Genomic DNA, 25,008 nt, shown 5'->3' with positions numbered 1-25,008 from the left:
AAGGGGTGTTCTTAATAGTTACCCTGGGAAATACGGTGGCATAAACCAGAACCCTCCAAGGTAAACTGAGCTGTGTAGACATTCTACATAGAAGGCCCTTGCCTTCCAGGGGTTCACAAGTAAGTTAGAGCCTTAAGACTGGCTTGGATAGAAGGAAAAAAAAAAAAAAATCATACCCGTGGTAAAGTATTACAATCACACCGTAAATCAAAGGGCTTATAACACACAAGGTACAAAGGAAATGAGCAAAGGCTCTGGTATAAGGGAGAGACACAGTAAGAAGAGTCATTTGGCAAAAGGGTGTGGAACGGGTTAGAGAACAGGGCCTGCAGGAAGCTCTTGCAGTAAAGGAGCAGTGTGTGCAGGACTCCCTGGCTGCCTCTTCCTAGCCCGAAGTGTTGGGGTAGGGGTGGGGGGCAGCTTTCCCAAACTCCCTGCACACATATTTTCTCCTTCATAACAAGGGAACAATAATGCATGCAAGAAAAATGTATAAACCTCTTAGTAAAGCTGGAAATTGAAGAATTCTTCCATTCAGCAAGCCCCATATTCTCTGATTTATGCCTGAATAATTAAAACAAACAAAACAAACCAAAACACAGATTTTAGAGGCTTGCAGTATCTAAATCAGACCGTTGGGAGGCTTAGGAAGATAAAGCAAAGCTCTGATTATAGACTTATCATAGCTATGACATAACTAGGAATATGTGTTTGGTCTGTGCTCTCCCCCAGCCACTCCCATATAAAGTTCTTAAAATCCTTACATTTCCTGGAGTTCCTGTCGTGGCGCAGTGGCTAACGAATCTGACTAGGAACCATGAGGTTGCGGCTGGAATTTTCAACCCTACACTCTATCCTCCAAGGAGGGGAGAAAGATAGGATACCGAATTAATAATCCATCATGCCTACATGATAAAGCTTCCAGAAAATACCCCAACCAAAAAGGCTGGAAAGACTTCTAGGCTGGTGAACACATCCACATGCCAGAAGGGTGGCTTACCCCTAAATCCACAAAGACAGAAGCTCCTACCCTGGGGACCCTTCGAGACCTCTCCTGCCTTCATTTGGCTGATCATTTGTATCTTCATAATAAACTGGTACCCTTGTTTCCCTGAGTTCTGTGAACCATTCTAGCAAATTATTGAACCTGAGGAGGTTATGAGAACCCTTGATTTATAAAGCAGGTTGGTCAGGCTGACAGGCAACAACCCAGGGCTTTGATTGGCATCTGAAGTGGGGAGGGGCAGTCTTGTGGGACTGAGCCCTTAACCTGAGTGAGCAGGGTCTGTGCCCACTCCCAGCAGTTAGTGTCAGAAGTGAGTTAAATTCTGCCAGACCAATCCATGTCTGCTGAGAATTACTTGATGTGGAAAAACCCAGACATCTGGTACTGCAAATATTCTGGTGTAAATGAGAGGGATTTCTCCTTAAAAATCCTTTTAGGTTAAGGTGAGAGCTGAGAATAACTTGAGGACATTATAAATACAACTCAGCCCAAGCTGAAGTGAAGGCCTCTCTGTGTGACTTATACACATTCTGGATCTGGTTAGTATAAAAATGTTTACTGACAAGTGTCTTAGCAAAAAGTCCTGTTTTGTGACATCTTTACTTTTGTTTCCTGCTGTAGAATGCACCTTTTATTAATCTTGAGGCTATCTTTTTTTTTTTTTTTTTTTTTGCTTTTTAGGGTCGTACCTTCAGCATATGGAAGTCCCCAGGCTAGGGATAGATTGGGAGGTGCAGCTGCTGGCCTACACCACAGCCACAGCAACGCTGGATCCTAAGAGTGTCTGCAACCCACACCACAGCTCACGGCAACGCTGGATCCTTAACCCACCGAGCAAGGCCAGGGATCGAATATGCATCCTCAAGGATACCAGTCGGATTCGTTTTCCACTAAGCCATGATGGGAACTTCAGTCTTGAGGCTCTCTTGACAATGGCCTGTATGGGAAAGGGCCTTTGCACAACGTAACTTGAACTCACTGGTGAGGAACAAAGTGGGAGATTCAATTGGCTTTCCCTACATAGGTCCCACCGAGATAAACTCTGTGGACTTACACAAGGGACTTCTTTTACACATGGACCAATGCCATTAAGAAGGTTGTGAGGGAGTTCCCTTCGTGGCTCAGTGGTTAACGAACCTGACTAATATCCATGAGGATGCAGGTTCGATCCCTGGCCTTGCTCAGTGGGTTAAGGGTCTGGTGTTGCCGTGAGCTGTGGTGTAGGTAGGTCATGGACGAAGCTGGGATGCCGAGTTGCTGTGGCTGTGGTGTAGGCTGGCGGCTATAGCTCCAATTTGACCTCTAGCCTGGGAATCTCCATATGCTGCAGGTGTGGCCCTAAAAAAACAGAGTGTTGTGAAAATTAAAGGAGTTTCAAATTCCACTGTAAGCGCTTAAAACACTTGGCATAAAACTGAATAAACAGCAGGTATTATATTTTTCTGATCAGACTGATATAGGGGCAGTGGGAATGAAGATAAAGAGGATGACACATTTCACTAGAAAGTCCCACTGGTGACTAACAGGATGTAGGGATATGGAAAACCAAAGTACAAACTCAAGTCAATGACTTCATCAAACCAACTGAACCGCTGCTCCTTCCCTTTGTTTTTCTGCTGTGCGACCATCTGCCATGCCTGAAGATACAAAAATCCTCATCCTCACCTACAGTAAGACAACGGCAAACTATCACACAGATCAAAGTCCTGCCACACTACAAATCAGGAGATAAGGGGGTTAGATTTGGGAAAATAAGAAATATTGTGTCTTGGTGGAGTTCCCATCCTGGCACAGCGGAAACAAATCCAACTAGGAACCATGAGGTTGTGGGTTCGATCCCTGGCCTTGCTCAGTGGGTTAAGGATCCAGCATTGCCGTGAGCTGTGGTGTAGGTAGCAGACGAGGCTCAGATCCCACACTGCTGTGGCTCTGGCTGGCAGCTATAGCTCCAATTAGACCCCTAGCCTGAGAGCTCCATATGCCGCTGGTGTGGCCCTAAAAAGCAAAAAAAAAAAAAAGAAAGAAAAGAAATATGTCTTGGTTATCCATCAAGCTATCTCTTCATCAAGGAATGAGAGAAAGTTTTCTGTGAGCGAAGAGGTACTGAATACAAGGGAGGTATTCCAGGCTGTTTTTATTTTACTGTACCAAATTCCGAAGTTGACATTTATGCTATAATCTGTCTTATTTCAAGGTGATCTATAAATTCAGCTATTTTGTTTAGTTGGATAGGTTCTACATACTTGAGGGCTTCTGTTTCTAATACAGAAAGCTGCTAACTACCCATGCCCTCTATGTTCGGGTGCCTGGAAGTTGTCATTATTAGGATAAATAATTCAGAAACTTTAAAATAACCCTGGGTATTTATGAGGAAAGAACATTTACAATGACATATCCAACTTAAATTATAAGGCTCATAAAATCTTGGTATTTTAGATATTTAGGTTTACGTTCCATCAACTATCAGCACAATGCAAACCACCACTCCTACCCACTGTCACCTCATATTCACCACTCAAGCAGGACTAAAAATTCTACCCTTACCTAAATCTGCAACTTAGAAATTACAGTGGTCCATCTGAATAATTTGGAAGGAAACAAGTAGTTTCAAAGTCTTTCATGGAACTGTGTTAATTCATTAATTCATATACAGGGGCTTTTACCCTTTTTTTTGCTTTTTAGGGCCACACATCTGGTATATGGAGTTCCTGGGCCTCACCATTCTTTCATAAGACGTTTTCAAAAAGATCTTGTCAGAACATGTGAAATGACATCTGTGACCAGTTTCACACATAGACGCCCATAATTCATATACCAATGCTTCAAAGGTCATTTGTGAAATTTTTTGTCTTTTCTTCTTTTTTAGGGCCGCACCTGTGGCATATGGAAGCTCCCAGGCTAGGTGTTGAATTGAAGCCGTAGCTGCCACCACCACAGCCACAGCAATGCGGGATTCAAGTCGCATCTGCAACCAACACCACAGCTCACAGCAATGCCAGATCCTCATCCCAGTGAGCAAGGCTAAGGATTGAACCTATGTCGTCATGGATACGAGTTGGGTTACTGATAAGCCACTATAGGAACTCCCTGTGAATTCATGAGTCATGTGATTAGTGGGCCACCCAGGCCTCCTGGGGTTAATTAAGTCATTTCAGTGTGACCCCTTCAGGGTTCTCTCCTGCCTAGCATTACTCAGGCTACCTTATCCCTATTTCCTCCCTGTTAGCCTCAGGACACCTCACACAGAGGTTTGGCTTCCCAGCCAACCACCTGAGATAAGCCTAAGTATGGCAAACGATTCTGGGGAAAGATAAAATGAGCAGCAGGTAGGGGAGGAGCTGGGGGAATGGGGAGCAGTTTGCTTTCTCTACTACAAGCCGACTTCTCAAATACCAACGGAGGAACTAGTGGCAAGTATCCCCTTTCCCGCAGTGGACCTAAAGGCAGGTCCCTCAATGTTTTTTAGGGACTGTTAACATTTGAGCCTCAAAGGCAATGCTTTTAGTACTAAGCACATCAAACCTTACTTTTTTTTTCTTTTTTTTGGCCACACCCTAGGCATGTGGAAGTTCCCAGGCTAGGTATCAAATCCTAACCACAGCAGTGACAACACTAGATCCTTAACCCACTGTGTCACCAAGGAACCCCCCCCCCCTTTTTTAAATTGAAATATAGGGAGTTCCCGTCGTGGCGCAGTGGTTAACGAATCCGACTAGGAACCATGAGATTGCAGGTTCGGTCCCTGCCCTTGCTCAGTGGGTTAACGATCCAGTGTTGCCGTGAGCTGTGGTGTAGGTTGCAGACGGGGCTGGGATCCCGCGTTGCTGTGCCTCTGGTGTAGGCCGGTGGCTACAGCTCCGATTCAACCCCTGGCCTGGGAACCTCCATATGCCGCGGGATCGGCCCAAGAAATAGCAACAACAACAACAACAACAACAAAAAAAGACAAAACACAAAAGACAAAAAAAAATTGAAATATAGTTGATATATAGGGGTACAGCAAAGTGATTTAGTTAATATAGATATATCATATACATATATTTTTCAGTTTTTTTCCATTATAGGTTATTACAAGACATTGAATATAGTTCCCTGTGCTCTACAGAAGATACTTGTTTATCTATTTTACACATAGTAAGTGTTATCTGTTAGTCTTAAATTCCTATTTATTCTCCCCCTTACTTTTCCTCATAGTACTCATCACCAAGTATCTATTCATTGCTCATTATTTATTGTATTATCTTCTCATTCCAATGTAATTGTCATGGATTAGAGGCAGAATGGTTATCCGTTTCATTCAGGGCTTTGTTTCCAGGGCCTAAAACTATACCTAGCACTCGGTGGGTGTTTAATATACATGTGTTGAATAAATGAGTGAATAAATATTTCAAACTGTCCTGGAACCAAACTGTCTTGTCTGCAAGTAGAACAAGTGCCTTTTCTGCGAAGGACAATGCTACAAGACGCTACCCCGGAGAACTCCCAGCTGATCACCAACACCAGCTGCACAGTCACTCCTATTTGTTACCATCTCTTTGACCGCCCAGTTTACAATCATCCATGGGGATGAGGAGAAGAGAAAGGAGTAGTGACTATAACATGCTTTTTGGAGATCTGCTCTCTCAAAGTTGTGGGCAGACTAATTAATCCAAGAGGTTGATGCAAACACATCACTTAAAGTGCGATGGAGGCTCTCACAAGAATGCTGCCGTGCTTGTCTACTGTGGAAATTCCCAAGAACAATCAAAAAAGGGCTATGAGCCAAGGAACCATGAACACCAGCTCGGATGCCCAAAGCTGGGCATAAGTTATTGGCAGCAGGAACTACATTTAACTGACCACACTCAAAAGGAATTTTTGAAGTTCTATTCTGAAAAGAGATGTATTATCTGCCTTCGTATTGATCCAAATTATATATTCAGAGGCACCCCAAATACCAGGACTTTTCACTATAAGAAGGGATTAAAAAAAAAAAAATCATGCATTCAGTTCCCATTGTGGCTCAGTGGAAATTAATTTGACTAGCACCCACAAGGATGCAGGTTCAATCCCTAGCCTTGCTCAGTGGGATAAGGATCTGGGGCTGCTGTGAGCTGTGGCGTAGGCCAGCAACTGCAGCTGCCGATTCAACCCCTGGCCTTGGAACCTCCATACACTGCAGGAGGGACCCTAAAAAGGAAAAACAAACAAACAAAAACAACAAAAAAAGAGAGGTGACAGTAATAAAAAAATGACCCAGAACTGAAAAAAAGAAAAAAGAAAAACCATGCACATTTGTGTCCACCTGATAAGGAGAGTTTCCTAACAATAACACACATACACACACTCACTGCACTGTACAATATACAAGGAGCTATTATCTTTTATCTGTTTACTAAATGAGGCATATTCTTAATGTGGGAGTCACAACTTAAATGCTGAGAAGATGCAGAGGGCAGGCCAAGTGAATAAACACACACTGAGAGAGTAAGTAGTCTATGTCCCGTGCAAAAGAAGCACTTGGCACCAGCCCTGGGTGCTACCCGGGAATACTGCCATCAGATCTTCATGTTTTTCAGGCAAGGTCAAAATCAAAATTTTCCATTAAAAAATTCTCAATTCTAGGAACTACAAGTCACATCAAGCCTGTTTGAGGCCTCGTGGGAACAGCCAGTTTATAATCTCTGCGTGCTTCCATAGCAGTCTGGCCCTCTCCCTGAATGCTAGGGACACCAGGCGCAGTACCAGCTTCCCCCACCTCCGTCTGCAGAGGTCTGGAGTCAGGACATGCTGCCAAGCCTCCAAGTGTCCCCTACATCCCACACCCCTCCCTATCTGCCCTCCACCACCCAGCGTCTCACCAACACTGTCAGTCTCCAGACCAGGTCACTCTCCTGTCACTTCCTTATCACATCAGCGCCAACTTCCTGAGTTACTTTTCATCCCCAGATTTCCACTTTGTCACATCTCCGTTCCCCAGACTTCTGGAGTCTCTGATACTCACGACTTAAGCAAAGTCTCTCATTTCTTCAATTTCTTCTCTGAACATTCTTGTCACTTTCTTATTCTAACTGAACCCAGCTCTCCCCTGAGGATACAGCCTTCTTGTGCCCTTCCAAGTGGGTACTGCTTCTAACCATTCTCTCTCCACATCCCAGTCATGAGTCTCATCAGAGCAAATTGTACTCCACACCTCATGCATCACTTGCTGACCCAGAGCACTACTCCTCACGTCTCAGGATTTTAGCTCCTGGCTCACTGCCACTCTCTTCTGCTCCCATCATCATTCATGTGATTTCCAGATCCTGGCAGGTGATCCTCCCACCACCCAGCCCTCTCCATTCCTAGACCTCCTCTCCTCGAGGGATCTGGTCTTCCCCACAGCCGCTCCCTCCCAGGTCACATCTAGACCTTCTCTCAGTAGCTGAGCCTCTCCAGAACATCCGTTTCATACAGCTCACTCACTGCCCACTGCAGCCTATCCCTCTAGTCCGTTCCCTTCAAACCTCAACTGCAACAATCCACTGGCTCTACCACCTTTCCACTAGCCCTCAGCCACCTCATGTCTTCACAGAGATTATTCCTTGACGAACCATTATGATCACCCCCTCACGCACACTCACTGCACACTCTGCCTCTCTGCCACACTCATCTGGAGGCACCTGTGCAGCTGTGTGTGGCTGGAGAAACACCTCACTCTTAGTGAATGACTCTGCTTCCTGAGAAAAATCAAAGCAATCAGAAGGGGGGGGGATCAAAACTACCTCCTGCCCCAAATAAGCTGCTGAAAGCCTTCAGACAAACAGAACTTTAGATAAGGAAGGGCATTAGGTCACCCAGCCAGACAGGGGTACTTCAGAAAGGTCAGCAGGTCCAGTCAGCTGCAGCAGCTGCAGAAGAAACTGGGAACAGAAAAGGCCTCTGCAGCCAGACCTGGCTTTGTCAATTACTATTGTACATTAGGCAAGATCTGCAGCTTCACCACCATACCAGGTTGTTTCAAGGACTAAATAATGCACATGAGCTCAGAGTAAGCAATAGACATTAGCTGCAAAAAACTCACTTTTAATAAAACCCCAGGCCAGGTAACTGAAACTCCTAACACAAGTAATTCCTCTAAAAAAGTCCAGAAAGGGAGTTCCTATGGTGGTGCAGTGGAAATGAATCCAACTAGGAACCATGAGGTTGCGGGTTCGGTCCCTGGCCTCACTCAGTGGGTTAAGGCTCCAGTGTTGCCATGAGCTGTGGTGTGGGTTGCAGACGCAGCTCGGATCTGGCGTGGCTGTGGCCGTGGCATAGGCCACTGGCTACAGCTCTGATTAGACCCTTAGCCTGGGAACCTCCATATGCCATGGGTATGGCCCTAAAAAAGATTAAAAAAAAAAAAAAAATCCAGAAAGGGGTAGTTCCAGTTTGTGGCTCAGTGGGTTATAAACCCAACTAGTATCCATGAGGATGCGGGTTCGATCCCTGGCCTCCCTTAGTGGGTTAAGGATCCCGAGCTGTTGTAAGCTGCAGTGTAGGTCACAGCCACGGCTCAGATTCCATGTTGCTGTGGCTGTGGCTGGCAGCTGTAACTCCGATTCATCCCCTAGCCTGGGAACTTCCGTATGCCTCAGGTTTGGCCCCAAAAAGCAAAAATAAATAAATAAATAAAAATTTAAAAAGAGTCCCCATCCTGCGCAGGGGAAATGAATCTGACTAGCATCCATGAGGACGCAGGTTCGATCCCTGGCCTCACTCTGTGGGTTAAGGATCCGTCAAAGCCATGAGCTGTGGTGTAGATCGAAGACTTGGCTTGGATCCCGCATTGCTGTGGCTGTGGCTGTGGCGTAGGCTGGAGGCTACAGCTCCATTTGGACCCCTAGCCTGGGAACCTCCATATGCTGTGGGTACAGCCCTAAAAAGACAAAAAAAAAAAGTCCAGAAGAGGAATTCCCTTAAGGCGCAGCAGGTTAAGGATCTGGCATTGTCACTGCAGCAGGCTGGCTCACTGCTGTGGTGCAGGTTCCATCCCTGGCCTGGAAAACTCCTCATGCCTCAGGTTTGGCAAAAACAAACAAACAAACAAACAAACACCACAAAGTCCCCAAAGGGCTGACCAATTCTAGTTCAGACCACAAGAATGATCAACACCTGCATTCCTAATTCCCTGGAGTTGAGTTTCTCCCCACTGGCCCTTAACACCTTCACAGCCCTAACTCATTTTTCCTCTCTGCCTCAGGCATAGGGAAATAAACAACCATCAGAAGTCACCACAGGCAACGACTTGGAGCATAAATACCTGCTTTCTCTTTTTCCATCCAAAATGCTGGCCACCTGTCTCCAGCCTACATACAGCCACTTTGCATCCTCTCCAATCCTCACCCAGTCTTCCCCCTCCCCTGCCCAACGTACTCCCGTTCCAGGCCTGCACCCGCAGCATATGGAGGTTCCCAGGCTAGGGGTCAAATCAGAGTTGTAGCTGCCAGCCTACACCACAACCACAGCAAAGCCAGATCTGAGCCGTGTCTCTGACCTACAACGAAGTTCACGGCAACAATGGATCCTTAACATACTGAACAAGGCCAGGGATCAAACCCACGTCCTCATGGATCCTAGTTGGGTTTGTTATCGCTGAGCCATGACAGGAACTCCCATGTATTCCACTACTTCCAACTGGACATTTGCCCCTGAGGTCTGTCTCTCCACCACCTGCTCATTCTTCACGGTAGAGCTCAGGTGTCACTGTCCTCAAAGAGACCTCCCCTGACCACCTGAGCTAAGGGGGCCCCTCATCTTACATCCCTGTGTGTCTACTCTGCCCTGCTCAGTTACGTCTTGGTAATTTAATACTGTGGCGAGTGCTCTTTATTTAAATGTTTACTCATCGTCTCTGTCTAGCCCCCTAGAATATAAGGTCTGTAAATGTGGGGACCTGGCCTGTCTGAGTCACAAGGGTTATGCCCTGCCAGCACTGTCTCAGATACAAGGCAGAGGCCCAATAAGTTTTGCTGAATCAATGAATTCTTTCAAGAGTGGTTTTCAGGAGTTACCGTTGTGGCTCAGCGGTTAATGAATCTGACTAGGAACCATGAGGTTGTGGGTTGGATCCCTGGCCTTGCCCAGTGGGTTAAGGATCCGGCGTTGCTGTGAGCTGCGGTGTAGATTGCAGACTCGGCTTGGATCCTGAGTTGCTGTGGCTCTGGCATAGGCTGGCAGCTACAGCTTTGATTAGACCCCTAGCCTGGGAACCTCCATATGCTGCAGGAGCGGCCCAAGAAATGGAAAAAAAAAGAGTGGTTTTCAAAGCCTGCTTGTGTTTGTCCGAAGCAGTAAGGTTAGACCAACACTTGTTCAAAAAGACCTTTCAGGCCAAATTTCCATAGAGTATAGAGGTTTAAACTGGGCCTTATCCTCCACCAGGCTCTAAGGACCAGTGCAACCAATCCGAGCCCACTTCTTCTTTTTTTTTTTTTTTTTTGTCCTTTGAGGGCCGCACCCACGCAGCATATGGAAGTTCCCAGGCTAGGGGTCCAGTCGGAGCTGTTGCCACCAGCCTACACCACAGCCACAACAACGTCAGATTCGAGCCATGTCTGAGACCTACACCACACACAGCCCACCGCAACGCCAGATCCCCAACCCAGTGGGCAAGGCCAGGGATTGAAGCCGAAACCTCATGGTTCCTAGTCAGATGCGTTAGCCACTGAGCCATGACGGGAACTCCCACCCAAGCCCCCTTCTTAATGCCCATATTCTTCCTATACCAAGGGGCTCCCACCCTTGCACCCTGACGAAGTTCTCTCCCCCGCACTGGTGCTTTTCTTCTCCTTCCTTTGGCTCTCACTGAGAAACACCGTTCTTCTGGGAGGCGCTCTGCTGCAGCTGAACCAGAAAGGTGTCTCAGGAGGCCGCCGTCCACGATCTAAAGAGGAAAGGGTGAGGTCTTCTTTCCTGAGGCTAAAAAGAGCCACCTGGTCACCTGTCCGAGCTCAGCCCTCGGAGGCCGGCCTCCCCGGGTTTTCTGGGGCCCTGCCACTTTCCGCCTCCAGGAAGAGGCCGGTCTTCGGTTCGGCCCCTCACCCGCTTCCTGCCACAGGAAGGGCCGATGCCACTCCTTGGTCAACAGCCTTCGTCGCCTCCCTCACCCACAGGAAACTTTTCCCAGCCCGGGTTCCTCCGTGCTCCTCACTCCCAAGGGTTCCCAAACTTTCTTCTCCAGGCTCGGCCTCCCAGGGCTGGCTCCAGGGCGCCCCCTGAGCTTCACCAAATCGCCCCCAACTTCCTCCTCCACCAGTTCTCCCCGCTCAGGGCCTCCTCGGACCCGACTTACCCCCTCGACCTTGCCCCTAACGCCCAGCCTGCAGCCCCTCAGCCCTCCATCCCTCCCGGGAGACCCCGCCCGGGACCTCACCGTGGACGCCACGATCTCCGTTGGCCTCCTTGGCCCCGCCGAGGAGCAGCAGTGCCAGCAGGGCGAGGAGCGCCCCGCACCAGCTCGGCCCGCACAGCTGCGCCATGACGGGCTCCACCCGGCTGCCCAGGGGAGGCCTCGAACCGCCGGCCGTTGGGGTCTCGCGGTCAGGTGCGGGAAGACCCTTGCCGCGCACGCGCACGGCAGCGCCTCGCGTCCAGGTGCGGCCGCTCGCAGAGGGTCCGGGGGTGCTGCGCTGGCCCTCGCCACCCAGGAAGTTTCTAGGAAGCCCCTTTCTCGGACCTTCGGTGTGCGGACACTGCCTCCTGTGCCCACGATGCTTCAGTCCGCTCCTCGCTCGCCCCCGACCTTACCCCCCCACTTCAAGACCCCGCCACACCCCCAAACGCTCGGTGGGCGCTGTAGGCAATGGCGGCCGCCTCAAAGCAGCTACGGAAGGTGGAGGGTCAGGGAGGGGGCGGGGCGCACCTGGCGAGGCGGGGCGCGTAGAGCGCAGGCGCAGGGAGGATGCACCTGAGCGGCTGTCCTCCTCCTTGGGCGCACCTGGACCCACCCCTGTCTCTGGAAAGGGGCGGGGCTTTGCGTTGGCTCCGCCCAGGGTGGGGCCTAACCCCGGGGCAGGCGCGCTCCTGCGGAGGCCTAGGTCTTCCGCCGCCCTTGCGTGTGGGCTTGTTGACCACGTCCGAGCACCTTCGCTCTTGGGCTAGGCCTCCGGGTGAGAGGAAAGGGCGCGGACGTGCTCTTATTGGACACGTGTGATTTTTGCCCACCTCGCTTCAGCCTTCTGTTGCAAGGGATTTATTCCTAAATTCCTATGTTCCCTGAGCACCTACTCAGTGTTTTGCTAGAAACCAGCTGTGACCAAACCAGATTCCTGCATCAGCAGGACAGGAACATCCCAGCGTAGTGATGATAGAAGCATAGGGCAGAGTTGATATGGATGAGACAGGGGACACAGGCTGAGTGCTAAGGGACTGGGTGGTGGAAGACCTGGGAGCCCAGACAAGTTCCCTATTTAGTCTGAGAGAGGGGCAGGGAGGACCTCCCAGAGAAGATGAAAGAGCCGTGAATGAACACAAGCCTCACACTCTTGCCTCCCCGGTTCCCAGTTCTGAGACCAACACTACACTAGATAGGGATCGGTGTCAGGGCTGAATTGGGAAAGCACAGGCAGAGGCACCTGACCACCTTGGGGGCCAGGAAGGACTTCCTGTAGAGGGATGTGTGAGCTGAATCTTAAAAGGAGGATGGATAGGGCAGGCATAGGAGTAGAGCTCAGTCAACAGGATAATTAAAATAAATGTATTTTGGAAAACACTTTATGGGAATTTGCATTGTAGTGCAGGGGAAATAAATCCAACCAGAGTCCATGAGGATGCGGGTTTGATCCCTGGCCTTGCTCCGTGGCCGAGGGGCGGGGGAGCGTTCCAGCACTGCCATGAGCTGTGGTGTAGGTCTCAGACAAGGATCATCGGATCCGGAGTTGCTGTGGCTGTGGCGTGGGTTGGCAGCTGTAGCTCTGATTCAACCCCTAGCCTGGGAACTGCCATATGCTGCAGGTGCAGCCCTAAAAACCAAAAAAAATTAAAAAAATAAAACAAAAGAAGAAAACACTTTACAGTGCTATGAAGAAAATGAATTGAGGGCTGGGATGGAAAATAACGGAGGACCGGGTGGTGGAGGAGGTGGTTTTGATAATGAACCTTGGAGGATAAGAAGAGCTAATGGATAAACATTTCAAGCAAACAGCAAATGCAAAAGTCCTGAAGCAAGGAAGACATCAGGGTGGTGCTGCAGGACCCAGGGTGGTGCTGCAGGACCCAGGGCCACGCCCACTCCTCGGTGGTGCTGCAGGACATCAGGGTGGTGCTGCAGGACCCAGGGCCACGCCCACTCCTCGGCCTCCCTCTTGATGTAATAATATGTGAAGAACTTTAACTGGGTTATCAAAATGGTGTGTTTACCTTAAGCAATTAAAATGTTTCTTTTTAGGGAGGTTCCTGAGACATATGCAAGTTCCCAGGCTAGGGGGCGAATCAGAGCTGTAGCTGCTTGCCTGCGACACAGCGACAGCCACACACCAAATCCTTTAACCCACTGAGTGAGGCCAGGGATCAAACCCTCATTCTCATGGATACTAGTCAGATTCTTTTTTTTTTTTTTTGTCTTTTCTAGGGCCGCTCCTGCGGCATATGGAGGTTCCCAGGCTGGGGGTCTCTGCTGCCAGTCTACACCAGAGCCACAGCAACTTGGGATCCAAGCCGCGTCTGTGACCTATACCACAGCTCACGGCAACGCCAGATCACGGCAACCCACTGAGCCGAACCCGAAACCTTATGGTTCCTAGTCGGATTCGTTAACCACTGCGCCACAACGGGAACTCCATTAGTCAGATTCTTTTTTTTTTTTTTGGTCTTTTTGCTATTTCTTGGGCCGCTCCCGCGGCATATGGAGATTCCCAGGCTAGGGGTCCAATCGGAGCTGTAGCCACCGGCCTACACCAGAGCCACAGCAACGCGGGATCCGAGCCCCGTCTGCAACCTACACCACAGCTCATGGCAACGCCGGATTGTTAACCCACTGAGCAAGGGCAGGGACCGAACCCGCAACCTCATGGTTCCTAGTCGGATTTGTTAACCACTGCGCCACGACGGGAACTCCCATTAGTCAGATTCTTAACCTGCTGAGCCACAATGAGAACTCCCTGACAAGGATCTTCTAATGATCACAAACCCTCCAGCCGTGTCTGCGACCTATACCACAGCTCTTGGCAACGCTGAATCCTTAACCCCCTGAGCATAGTTGGATTCTTAACCTGCTGAGTCACAACGAGAACTACAGCAATTAAAGTTTATAAAATGTGGGAGTTCCCGTTGTGGCTCAGCGGTAAAGAACACAACTAGTATCCATGAGGATTTGGGTTTGATCCCTGGTCCTGCTCAGTGGGTTAAGGATCCAGCGTTGCCCTGAGCTGTGGTGTGGGTTGCAGACACGGCTCAGCTCTGGCATTGCTGAGCCACAATGGGAACTACCAGTGTCTACGCTTTGCTGTATGCTGTGATGGGACAGAGCTGGAGTTTGAACCAGGTCTGTTAGATGCCAAGTGTTTTTTCCACTCTCCCACAGCTGATGCCTGGCTGGCTTTATTTACTGAGTATCTTTTATATGCCAAATACTGCAGAGAGAAAGATGTAAAAGAAACAGACCCAGGAGTTCCTGGCCCAGCTCAGTGGGTTAAGGATCAGGCATTGCCGTAAGCTGTGGTGTAGGTCACAGGAGCGGCTTGGATCTGGTGTTCCTGTGGCTGTAGCCTAGGCTGGCAGCTGCAGCTCCTATTCAACCCCTAGCCTGGGAACTTCCATATGCCACAGGTGTGGCCCTAAAAAAGCAAAACATAAATAAATAAATACAGTTTATAAAACTTTACACCTGCCATCTTCTTTGATCTTGCAGTGAGGACTTGGGGCTCAAGGTCAAGAATCTGAATGCGAGGCCAAAGGTCTCTTTAGCACCTGAACCCTGGACCCCCACCCTGTCCCACAAAACCCAGGCTTGAGCTGGAAGACAGAGGACTGGTGGTGAGAGGTGAGGCAGGAGAGGAGGCATAGGCCTGTTCAATCACACATATGTTCACACATCTGTTCACTCATCAGTACATTCTTTGAGCACCTACTATAAGCCAGGTACTATCATAAATGCTGGAGAAGATAGAACAGTGAACAAAGCAAAATTCCTGCCCTGTTGGAACTCACTTTGTAGTGTTGATAGCAGTGAGGAGGTAGCATATCAGCTGCAGAAGCTGAGCCCCCTAAACTGAGTTTTCCCGCTGAGTTTGTGATTAACATCTCTATCCAAAATCTGATTCCCTTTCTTATTCAGCGCCTGTTCCCCTCAGGATTGAGGGGTATTGAAACCAAGTAGGAAATCTATTTTTCTTTTTTTTTTTAGGGCTGCATCAAGAGCATATGGAAGTTCCCAGGCTAGGGGGGTCAAATCAGAGCTATAGCTGCCAGCCTAGCCCACATCCATAGCCATGCAGGATCTGAGCTGAGTCTGTGACCTACATCACAGCTCACAGCAATGCCTGATCCCCAACCCACTGAAGGAGGCCAGGGATTGAACCCACATCCTCATGGCTACTAGTCAGATTCATTTCTGCTTTACCTCAACAGGAACTCTAAAAGTCTTCTATTTCTTATTTGTAGAAAAAGGCAGAGTTTCCATGGTGGCACAATAGGACTGGTGGCTTCGCTGAAGCACCAGGATGCAGGTTCAATCCCCGGCCCGGCACCGTGTGTCAAAGGATCCGGCGCTGCCGCATCTGCAGTGTAGGTCCCAACTGTGGCTTGGATCTGATCTCTGACCCAGGAACTCCATATTCTGTGGGGAGGCCAAAAAAGAAAAAGAAAAAGGCTTTAGTCTCCTAAGCCTTCCCTGAGTTCCAAAGAGCAGGCTCAAGCAGTTACTCATTAGGGAAGTGAAGTAATGCAGAAACAAAGGAAGCAGGCAAAGGACAATAGTTCAGTGATAAAACAGAGCCCTAGTTCCTCCTTAAGGACTCTGCACAACAATCTGACCCATATCTTTGGGTTTAGTTTGCAGAAACTAAGACCCACCCACCCAGATAGAGAATAGCGACCACCTGCTGACCCCGAGCATGTAGAACCCAGACTGGTTGGAACCAGAAGGTTGATGACTATGATTCCTGAAACATCACCCTGTGACCTCACCACCAACCAATCAGAAGAAAGTCCACAAGCTGCAACTCTCACCCCAATCGTGGCCTTTAAAACCTCTTCCCCGAAAGCCACTGGGGAGAACAGGTCTTCTGAACATGAGCTGCAACTTCTCCTTACTTGGCATCCTGCAAATAAATGCTGTACTTTCCTTCACCACAATCCTGTGTCAGCAAATTGCTTTTGCTGCAGGGCAGGCAGGCAAGCGAGCCCACGTTCAGTTCAGTTCAGTAAAAACACCTGGGGTGGATAAATTTTTTACACTTCCTCCTCTCTCCAGAAAATTATTTTCAATAATCATGTAAGAATCTTTATATTGTTCATTCTTTCATTCAACAATTGAAAATAAATACATTTCCATTTTATTTTATGTTTCATCTTTTTTAGGGCCACACCCATGGCATATGGAAGTTCTGAGTTGAGTATGCGACCTACACCACAGCCACAACACCACCAGATTGAGCCACATCTGCAACCTACACCACAGCTCATGGCAACACCAAATCCTTAACCCACTGAGAGAGGCCAGAGATCGAACCAGCAGTTTCATGGATGCTAGTTGCGTTCATTACCACTGAGCCACAAAGGAACTCCGGTAAGTTTTATTGTTATTTTAAAATTCTCTACAGACGGTGCACTCCTTTTTAGCCTATACCCAAGGTGGACCATCCCTATGGCCCTTCCTTTGGTACCTCACTAGTTAGAAAACAGACAGTAAACAAAATGAGTAAATTATATCCAATGATGGGAGTTCCCATGGTGGCGCAGCGGAAACAAATATGAATAGGAACCATGAGGTTGCGGGTTTGATCCCTGGCCTTGCTCAGTGGGTTAAGGATCTGGCGTTGCCATGAGCTGTGGTGTGGGTCGCAGATGTGGCTCAGATCTGGCATTGCTGTGGCTGTGGTGTAGACTGGCAGCTACAGCTCCGATTCGACCCCTAGCCTGGGAACCTCCATATGCTGCAGGTGCGGCCCTAAAAAGACAATAAACAAACAAACAAACAAACAAACAAATAAGTAAATAAATACAAAGGCCCAGATTAAAAAAAAAATTATATCCAATGTTAAAAGGCAGTGAATAGGGAGATCCCGTGTGTCTCAGCAGGTTAAGAACTTGAAATTGTTTCTGTGAGGATGTGGGTTTGATTTCTGGCCTCACCCAGTGGGTTAAGGATCTGACATTCCCGCAAGTTGTGGCATAGGTTGTATATGCAGCTTGGATCTGGCATTGCTGTGGCTGTGGTGCAGGCCGGCAGCTGCAGCTCCAATTTGACCCCTAGCCTGGGAACTTGGATGTGCCTCGATTCTTGCGGCCCTAAAAAGAAAAGAAAATCTCCATTTACAGCTGAGAAGCCTCAAACTCAAAAAGGGTAAGTGTCAGAGTTCCCGTCATGGCTCAGCAGCATCAAACACGACTAGTATCCACGAGAACATGGGTTGGACCCCTGGCAGCAGCTCTGATTCAACCCCTAGCCTGGGAATTTCCATAGGCCACAGGGGTAACCTTAAGAATTTTTTTTTTTTTTAAAGGCAGTGAGTATTATGAATAAAACACAGAGCCAGGTAAGGGGCATGGGAATTGCAATATGACATAGTATGATCAGAGAAGACCTCACTGCACAGGTGACATTTGCGGGGGTGCAGCAGTGAGCCCTGGTGACATCATTCTGGGAAGAGCTTTCCTGACAGAGGAACAGCTAGTGCAAAAGTGTGTGGATGGGACTGTGTCTGGCAGACTTTGATTGCCCCCCCACTGAACAATGGGGATCCATGGAGAAGTTTTTTTCTGTTAATATGACAGGTTTATTGAGACATAACTCACAGGCCATACATTTCACGCTTTTAAAAAATACAATTCAAGGAGTTCCCGTTGTGGCGCAGTGGTTAACGAATCTGACTAGAAACCATGAGGTTGAGGCTCGATCCCTGGCCTTGCTCAGTGGGTTAAGGATCCGGCATTGCCATGAGCTGTAGTATAGGTAGCAGACACGGCTTGGATCCTGAGTTGCTGTGGCTCTGGCATAGGCTGGCAGCTATAGCTCTGATTAGACCCCTAGCCTGGGAACCTCCATATGCCGCAGGAGCGGCCCTAGAAAAGACAAAAAAAAAAAGTACACTTCAGTAGTTTTTGGTATATTCATAGAGTTGTGCAACTACCATCACAATTGATTTTAGAAAATTTAATTGACCTCAAAAGAAATCTCTTACTCTTTTTTTTTGGCCATGTCTGTGGCATGTGGAAGTGCCCAGGCCAGAGAAACAGCTGTGACCTACAGCAACACTGGATCCTTTAACCCACTGCACCGGCAGGCAGGCGATCAAACCCACACTTCTGCAGCATCCAAACCGCTGCAGTTGTGTGTTTTTTTTTAAGGGCTACAGCCGCGGCATAGGGCTATTCGGAGCCTAGGGATCACATTAGAACTGCAGCTGCAGCCTATGCCACAGCAATGACAGATCGGAGCCGCATCTGTGGCCTGCACCACAGCGCACAGCCACGCCAGATCCTTAACCCACTGAGCAGGGAAGGGGTCAAACCCAGGTCTTCGTGGATACTAGTCAGGTTCGTTACCACTGAGCCACAAGGGGAACTCCTGCAGTCAGATTCTTAACCAACTGTGTCATGGTGGGAACTCCCTTTCAATTTCTTGATATCCTTTGAAACACAAATTTTTAAATTTTGATGGTATCCAACTTATCTTTTTTTCTTTTATTGTTTGTACTTTATGTGTCATGTAGGAAGCCACTGCCTCATTATAAATCGTCTTCAGCAGTAAAAGGACATGGCCAAATTTAAGTTTTATTTAAGTTTTGCAGTGTTATTCTTGCTGCTTTCCATCAGAAGCGGGAAGACTTGTGAGGTAAGGGACTTCTCTGGTCACCCTCTCCCCTCCCTAAAACCCCACCCTCACGCTCACTCCATTTCTCACTTTATTCTCCATGGTTCTCCATACAACTTATATTCTAACAAATGTACAATGTACTGTACTTACTTATTACGTTGCCGCCCGCCTCCACCACAAGAGCGTCACCCCTGTGAGGACTGGGCTTGTGTGTTTTGTTCCATGCTCTGTCCCCAGTGCCTAGGGGAGTGGGGGCCGGGGAGCCTGGTGGTGGCCAGAGGGAGAGGGGACCGTTGGATGCTATCTGGTGTGAGGCGTCTAATATGAAGGAGAAAAAGAGAGAGGGACTAACACCGCAATGTCATGATGTCAACTGAGTATTTCTTGAATACAGTGAGTGCATGTGAACGAATGGACGCTTGGATTGTGGGTAAATGAAAGAAAGGATGTTTCGCGAAGACTGTGGTTTGACCTTCCCTGTGGAAGGGTTTGTTCACAGGGGGCTCCTGTCATGTCCCTTGCAACCGCCAGAGGGAGCAAACAGGCCAGGTCCGGGAGAGCCGTCCCGGGACCCGCCCCCCGGGATCCAGGCCCCGGGAGCCCCAGCAGCCCGGCCCCGGCCTGGGGCTCTCGGCCCCGGCCCCTACCTGAGCCAGGCCCGGCCGCGGGCTTCACGCCCACGCGGCGGCCGGTCCTCGCGCAGCAGGCGGGGAAACTGAGGCCCGTGCGGCCGGGGCGGGGCCGGCCCCCCGGCGAGCCCGAGCCCCCGCCCCCGGCCGGCCCCGCCCCGGCCCGTAAGAGGCCCCCTGGGCGAGAGGCGAAAGCGCACAGCGCGGCGCCGGGGCCGGGGCCAGGACCGCGATGGCAGCTCAGCGGCTGGGCAAGCGGGTGCTGAGCAAGCTGCAGTCTCCGTCGCGGGCCCGGGGGCCGGGGGGCAGCCCCGGGGGGCTGCAGAAGCGACACGCGCGTGTCACCGTCAAGTACGATCGGCGGGAGCTGCAGCGGCGGTTGGACGTGGAGAAGTGGATCGACGGGCGCTTGGAGGAGCTGTACCGTGGCAGGGTGAGGCGGGGAGGGGTGGGGGGCGCAGGGGGCGTCCTAGACCGACGGAGCCCGGGCCCTGACCCCCTGCGCCTTGGGGGCTCTCATTGCTTGAGCTCGCTGGTGCATGCGCAGCCTCCTTCCCAGGGGAGAACGCTGGCCCCGCGACACATGGACCCCCGCCGTCCACCCTCCCTGGCACTCTGCTTGTGCTCACACTTGGGTAAAAACACCAGGGGAGGACCAGGGCTTTAGCATATGGGAGGTTAGGAGGCAAACTTGGGGAGCCAGAGTGGCCATATCTGGAAGAAAAGGTGGGGGGAGGGGGATGTCTTAAAGCCAAACATAGACATGGTGACCGGAGATACAACCGCAGGGAACCGCACAGCCAAGGAAACATCAGCATTCACAGACCTGCACAGTGACAAGCTATGGCCACTCACAGACCCAGTGACAGAAGCAACAGCCATGCACAGACTGTCAGGGACACCAGCCGTGGGACAGATCAACCCATGCTACAGCGCAGGCTCTCCTGGTCACAACAGCACAGGCCACAGTACCCTATACAGATACAACACAACTACGCCCACACAAAAGGACTCCACTTATAGCTGTTCATAGACACACACAGCGCAATCTGTAGCGCCTTGCAAGCAGTGCAAGCTACAACAGCTACCCCGACACTCAGTGATTCAAGTAACGACCATCCATTATCTCCTAAAAGCAAAAAACATGCAAAGGCAATGACAGATGCTGCAGCCACACGCAGACATCAAATAACAGGAATTATAGCTACACCCAGACAGAAAACCGCGTAGGCTATGGGCACCTCTGGACGCACAATGGCAGAAGCTGCAATTGCCTGTGGACACATAGGGCATAAGCTGCAGCCTCCTATGCTGTCTCAGGGGGTCCAGACAGACACATTTCACTTAAGTCTCCGCTTGAAGTCACACTTTGTACTACCCACGAGTGCTGCGGAGCAGAGTCAGAGGAAGTGGACACAGACATGTGAGACGACAGAGCCTCCTCAGCCCAGCACAAAGGTGGGAGAAGCCATGGCCCCTCGCAGTGACCCGAGGGCCCTTGTTCTCAGATACATGAGCTCACGCAGGCGGACAGTTGCTAGTGGTCGGTGGGATCCTATGAGCTCAACCTCAGACGGGGCTAGAGCCAGCTGGACACTCAAGGACACAAGTTGTGGTCACTTACTGATCAACATATCCCACAGCGACACATGATGATGAGACAAACATGCTAAGCCAGAGTCACACGCCGCCTACCATAGGAGGACCGTGGGCCCCTGTACAAGCTGCACGGGATGTCATACATTGCGACACCCTCCCACTGGCCCTGTAGCCTGGGCATCAGGCTGTGACTCACACGGGCGGGTAACACACAGACACTCCAGGCTTTTGCTGAGCCCTCATCTCCACATGCAGCCCCCAGACCACCCAGGCCTGGAGCCTGCTGTGGAATCTGCAGGACTTTGGTGGGGAAGGAAAAAATCTGTAGCCTTGGGACCTCTTGCTCAGACAGCTGGGTTCTGTCCCCGACAGGGGTACTGAGCCAGCCTGCATTTGGCCCTTTGCCCCAAGAGGTTGTACAAGCCCCCCAGTTGCCTGCTCAAAGGTGGGCTGGTGGCTTATTCTACCCACCCACCTTGGGGAGCCTCTTTGGCCCCAAGGGGAGGGGGAGGCTGGCCCAAGCCCTCTCTGTCCCCTGGGGCCAGGGGCCACCCCCAGCAGGCTCTATCCTGCCAGCCTCCCTCCCCTGCACCTAGTGCTTAAACTTTTCCTTGAAAGGGCAGAGCCAGCCCCTCTCCTGAATCCCAGAATCTGACATTCCAAGACTCAACCTAGGCCTGCTTCCTACTGTGGGAACTGCGGCCAAGGGGAGAGACCCGTGCCAGCCCCAAGACTCCCGGGCCCCGGGGCCAACATCTGAGCTGGTACAGGCTCCTGGAGCCTCTGTCAACCCATCTGTCACCCCTCCCCCCAACACCCAGATGTCCCGCCTTGGCGGTGCTGTCCCTGACTGCCACGTTATTGCTCCGGAACCCGCCAGCTGGGCCCTGGGGCCTCCGGGGCTCCTCTGGAGCCCTGGACAAAGGCGGGGAAGGAGGGGCAAGGCCGCCTGACAGCCCGTCCCTCCCCACCTCAGGAGGCAGACATGCCCGATGAAGTCAACATCGATGAACTGCTGGAATTAGAGAGTGAAGAGGAGAGAAGCCGGAAAATTCAGGTACGTGAAAGGGAAAACCACCCCCAGCCCCTACCCTGCCCTCCCTGAAAACCATATCAATATGATTTTATTTTAATGTGTTTATCGAGCATTTCCTAAGTGCCAGGCACTGTTTCCATTGCTTTACACTTAGTAACTCATTTAATCCTCACAAAACCCTCCGAAGGCTTTATTATCTTGGTTTCATTATCATCCATCTTACTGATTTTCCACACGGGGAAAATAAGGCCCAGAGAGCTCCAATCACTTGCCCAGGGTCACACAGGTCAGGAGGAGCACAGCTGGGAGTTCCCCTTGTAGCTCAGTAGGTTAAGAACCTGACTAATATCCACGAGGACATGAATTCCATCCCTGGCCTTGTTCAGTGGGTTAAGGATCTGGCGTTGCCCTGAACTGTGGTATAGATCGCAGACGCGGCTCAGATCCTGCGTTGCTGTGGCTGTGGTGTAGGCCGGCAGCTGCAGCTCTGATTCAACCCCTAGCCTGGGAACTTCCATATGCTGTGGGTGCGGCCCTAAAAAGCAGAAAAAACAAACAAACAAACAAGACAAAAGAAAGAGCACAACTGAGAGTCCCCAGAGCCAGGCCATAGTCTGCACGCAGTGTCCTTGCGCTTCTGGCCTCTGTTCTCCTAGAGGCGGGAAATCCTGTGTGACCTTCTGGGCCTCTCTGGATCTAGCACTGGCCCTGGTGCTGAGTTTCTCAAATCAACCTTGTTCCCAGTTGCTCTATATGATACTCAGGCCTTGTTCCTCCCTTGAAGCCATGGGAAAGTCCACCTGGAATCTGACTTTTGTTTGTCTTGTTGCCTTGGGGCTTTGTTGGGGAAAGGGAGGGGCTGGAGGGACTGGGAGGGCCATAAATTGTTATTTACTATTTTTCTTTTTTCTTTCTTTTTTTTTTTTTGCGGGGCATGTTTAGGGACTCCTAAAGTCATGCACGAACCCCACAGAGGTGAGCCCCGTTCTGCCCCCTGATGGGGGGAGGGGGAGAGGTCACTGGGGAGGAGGGAAGAAGCTGGCCCACGGCCGGCAGAGGGACGTCTGGGAGCCCTGCCTGTCACAGTCCTGTCCTCCCCTCCAGCGGTGTCTTTTGTCTTCCTTATTCCTGTCCCCTCTCCCCCATCTGCCACTGGGGCTCCATTATCTCCTCTCCGCTGAGATCCCCCCCCCATCTGTCTCCCATTTCTGCCTCTGCAGGGCTCTGTCTGCCGTCCCCTCTCCCCTGTTGCTACCTCTACCGCCCTGGGGCTCCCTTCCCCGCCTCTGGGGGGGGGGGGGCCATCCTTCCAGGCCCTGAAGCTGAGCAGCCCAACCCCTCCCACTTCCTTCCCTGCTTTAAAAGGGAAAAATATTCATGTTTCTCTCACCAGCTCTGGGCTGCGTGGGGGACAAACGTCACCGGCTCAGGCCTCCGTCCCTGGGGACCCTCCTGGTGATCTCTTGGCCTGAGAAATATCTCAGTGTCTCTCTGGCTCTGGTTCTTTGTCTGTCCCTTCGTCTTTCCCTCTGTCTCTATCTCTGCATCTGTTTCTTTCAGTCTCAGCATCCAAGTCTCCGTCTGTGTCTTTCTCTCCCCCCTCACGTTTCTCTGTCTTTGCATCCATGTCTCTCTCTCTCTTTTTTTTTTTTTTGGCTTTTCAGGGCTGCACCCGTGGCATATGGGGGTTCCCAGGCCAGGGGTCTAATCAGAGTTACAGCTGCCAGCCTACGCCACAGCCACAGCCACGCCAGATCTGAGCCGCATCTGTGACCTACACCACAGCTCACAGCAACGCCGGATCCTTAACCCACTGAGCGAGGCCAGGGATCGAACCTGCAATCTCATGGTTCCTAGTCAGATTCGTTTGCTCTGCGCCACGACGACGGGAGCTCCTGGATGGATGTCTCCCGGTCTCTGCCTCTATCTCTCATCTCCTCTCGTTCTCTCCTCCGTCGTGCTCCTCTCCATCAGCAGCCTCTCCTCCCCCTTAACTCCCCCTCCCCCTCTCACTGACCAGGAAGCAGGAAAAAGAGGGGCTTAGGTCTGAAGGGCTGGGCTGGGGGGCGTCCCCGCACCGCTCCCCGTGTTCTCAGCACCCCTGCTCTGTCCTCAGAACTTTGTCCAGGAGCTACTGGTGAAGCTGCGAGGCCTCCACAAGCAGCCGGGCCTCCGCCAGCCCAGCCCCTCCGGCGACGGCAGCCTGAGTCCCCTCCAGGACCGCGCCCGGACCGCGCCGCCCTGACCTGCGCCCCGGCCTCTGTGACCCCCTCCGCCGCCCCCGCTTCCCCCCGGCCCTCAACACGGCCCGGCTTGTTTATACGTTGTATTTAATGGTTCTGTAACAATAACACTGCGTGCCTGTTTTTCCTCTCCCTGGTCACTGCGGGCTTCCCTGTGCCACCCCCCCACACACACCTTCCCCTGCTCCCGCTGCGCCTCCTCCTGTCCCAGCACCCACAGCTGGCCCGCAGCTGGTCCCGACAGATGGAGGATCGCTCCTCAGCCTGGGAGCATGAGAACAGGCCCTGCTGACCTCGCACCCCTGGGACTCACATCCTGTCCTTGCCTCCCCCAGCCGTGGCCCAGTTCCAGCCAGCAGGGCCTCAGTGTGGGGGTGGCACCGGGGGCTTCTTGGGGGCAACTGCCTGTGGTCCCTGGGCCAGAGGAGATGCCTGATGTCATCACGGTGCCCTGGGAACAAACCGTTCATCCTCCCTGTAGATGTCATTGGGTGCGTATTGAATGCTTAGCATGGCCA

At 50.9% G+C, this 25,008-nt stretch overlaps 2 protein-coding genes across 2 annotated transcripts in view; one reads left to right on the top strand and one right to left on the bottom strand.

Annotated features, from left to right (window-relative positions):
- SPINT2 (serine peptidase inhibitor, Kunitz type 2) overlaps window positions 1-11,952 on the bottom strand; it is a 29,223-nt gene extending 17,271 nt beyond the window's left edge. The window contains exon 1 of the mRNA XM_047789848.1: window positions 11,382-11,952. Within this exon, the coding sequence (XP_047645804.1) occupies window positions 11,382-11,487 (106 nt within the window). The 5' untranslated portion in view covers window positions 11,488-11,952. The remainder of the gene's footprint in view (window positions 1-11,381) is intronic.
- Window positions 11,953-19,616: 7,664 nt separating this feature from the next.
- On the top strand, window positions 19,617-24,598 carry PPP1R14A (protein phosphatase 1 regulatory inhibitor subunit 14A). The gene is made up of 4 exons (XM_047792259.1): window positions 19,617-20,045; window positions 22,188-22,268; window positions 23,190-23,222; window positions 24,364-24,598. Exons 1-4 carry the CDS (start codon window positions 19,845-19,847, stop codon window positions 24,490-24,492), a joined length of 444 nt encoding a protein of 147 aa, XP_047648215.1. The 5' UTR covers window positions 19,617-19,844; the 3' UTR covers window positions 24,493-24,598.
- The last annotated feature ends 410 nt before the right edge of the window (window positions 24,599-25,008 follow it).

The sequence above is a fragment of the Phacochoerus africanus genome, chromosome 8 (genome assembly GCF_016906955.1).
Source record: "Phacochoerus africanus isolate WHEZ1 chromosome 8, ROS_Pafr_v1, whole genome shotgun sequence".
NCBI lineage: Eukaryota > Metazoa > Chordata > Mammalia > Artiodactyla > Suidae > Phacochoerus > Phacochoerus africanus.
Note: the sequence above shows the minus strand (reverse complement) of the source record. Positions and strands in the feature narration are given on the sequence as shown.

Bases quoted from the DNA above. Each gene is read 5' to 3' on its own strand.
- PPP1R14A (XM_047792259.1), top strand. From the start codon at position 19,845: ATGGCAGCTCAGCGGCTGGGCAAGCGGGTGCTGAGCAAGCTGCAGTCT. The intron at 20,046-22,187 runs GTGAGGCGGGGA...TCCCCACCTCAG, and splicing joins AGGAGCTGTACCGTGGCAGG to GAGGCAGACATGCCCGATGA. The intron at 23,223-24,363 runs GTGAGCCCCGTT...CTCTGTCCTCAG, and splicing joins CATGCACGAACCCCACAGAG to AACTTTGTCCAGGAGCTACT.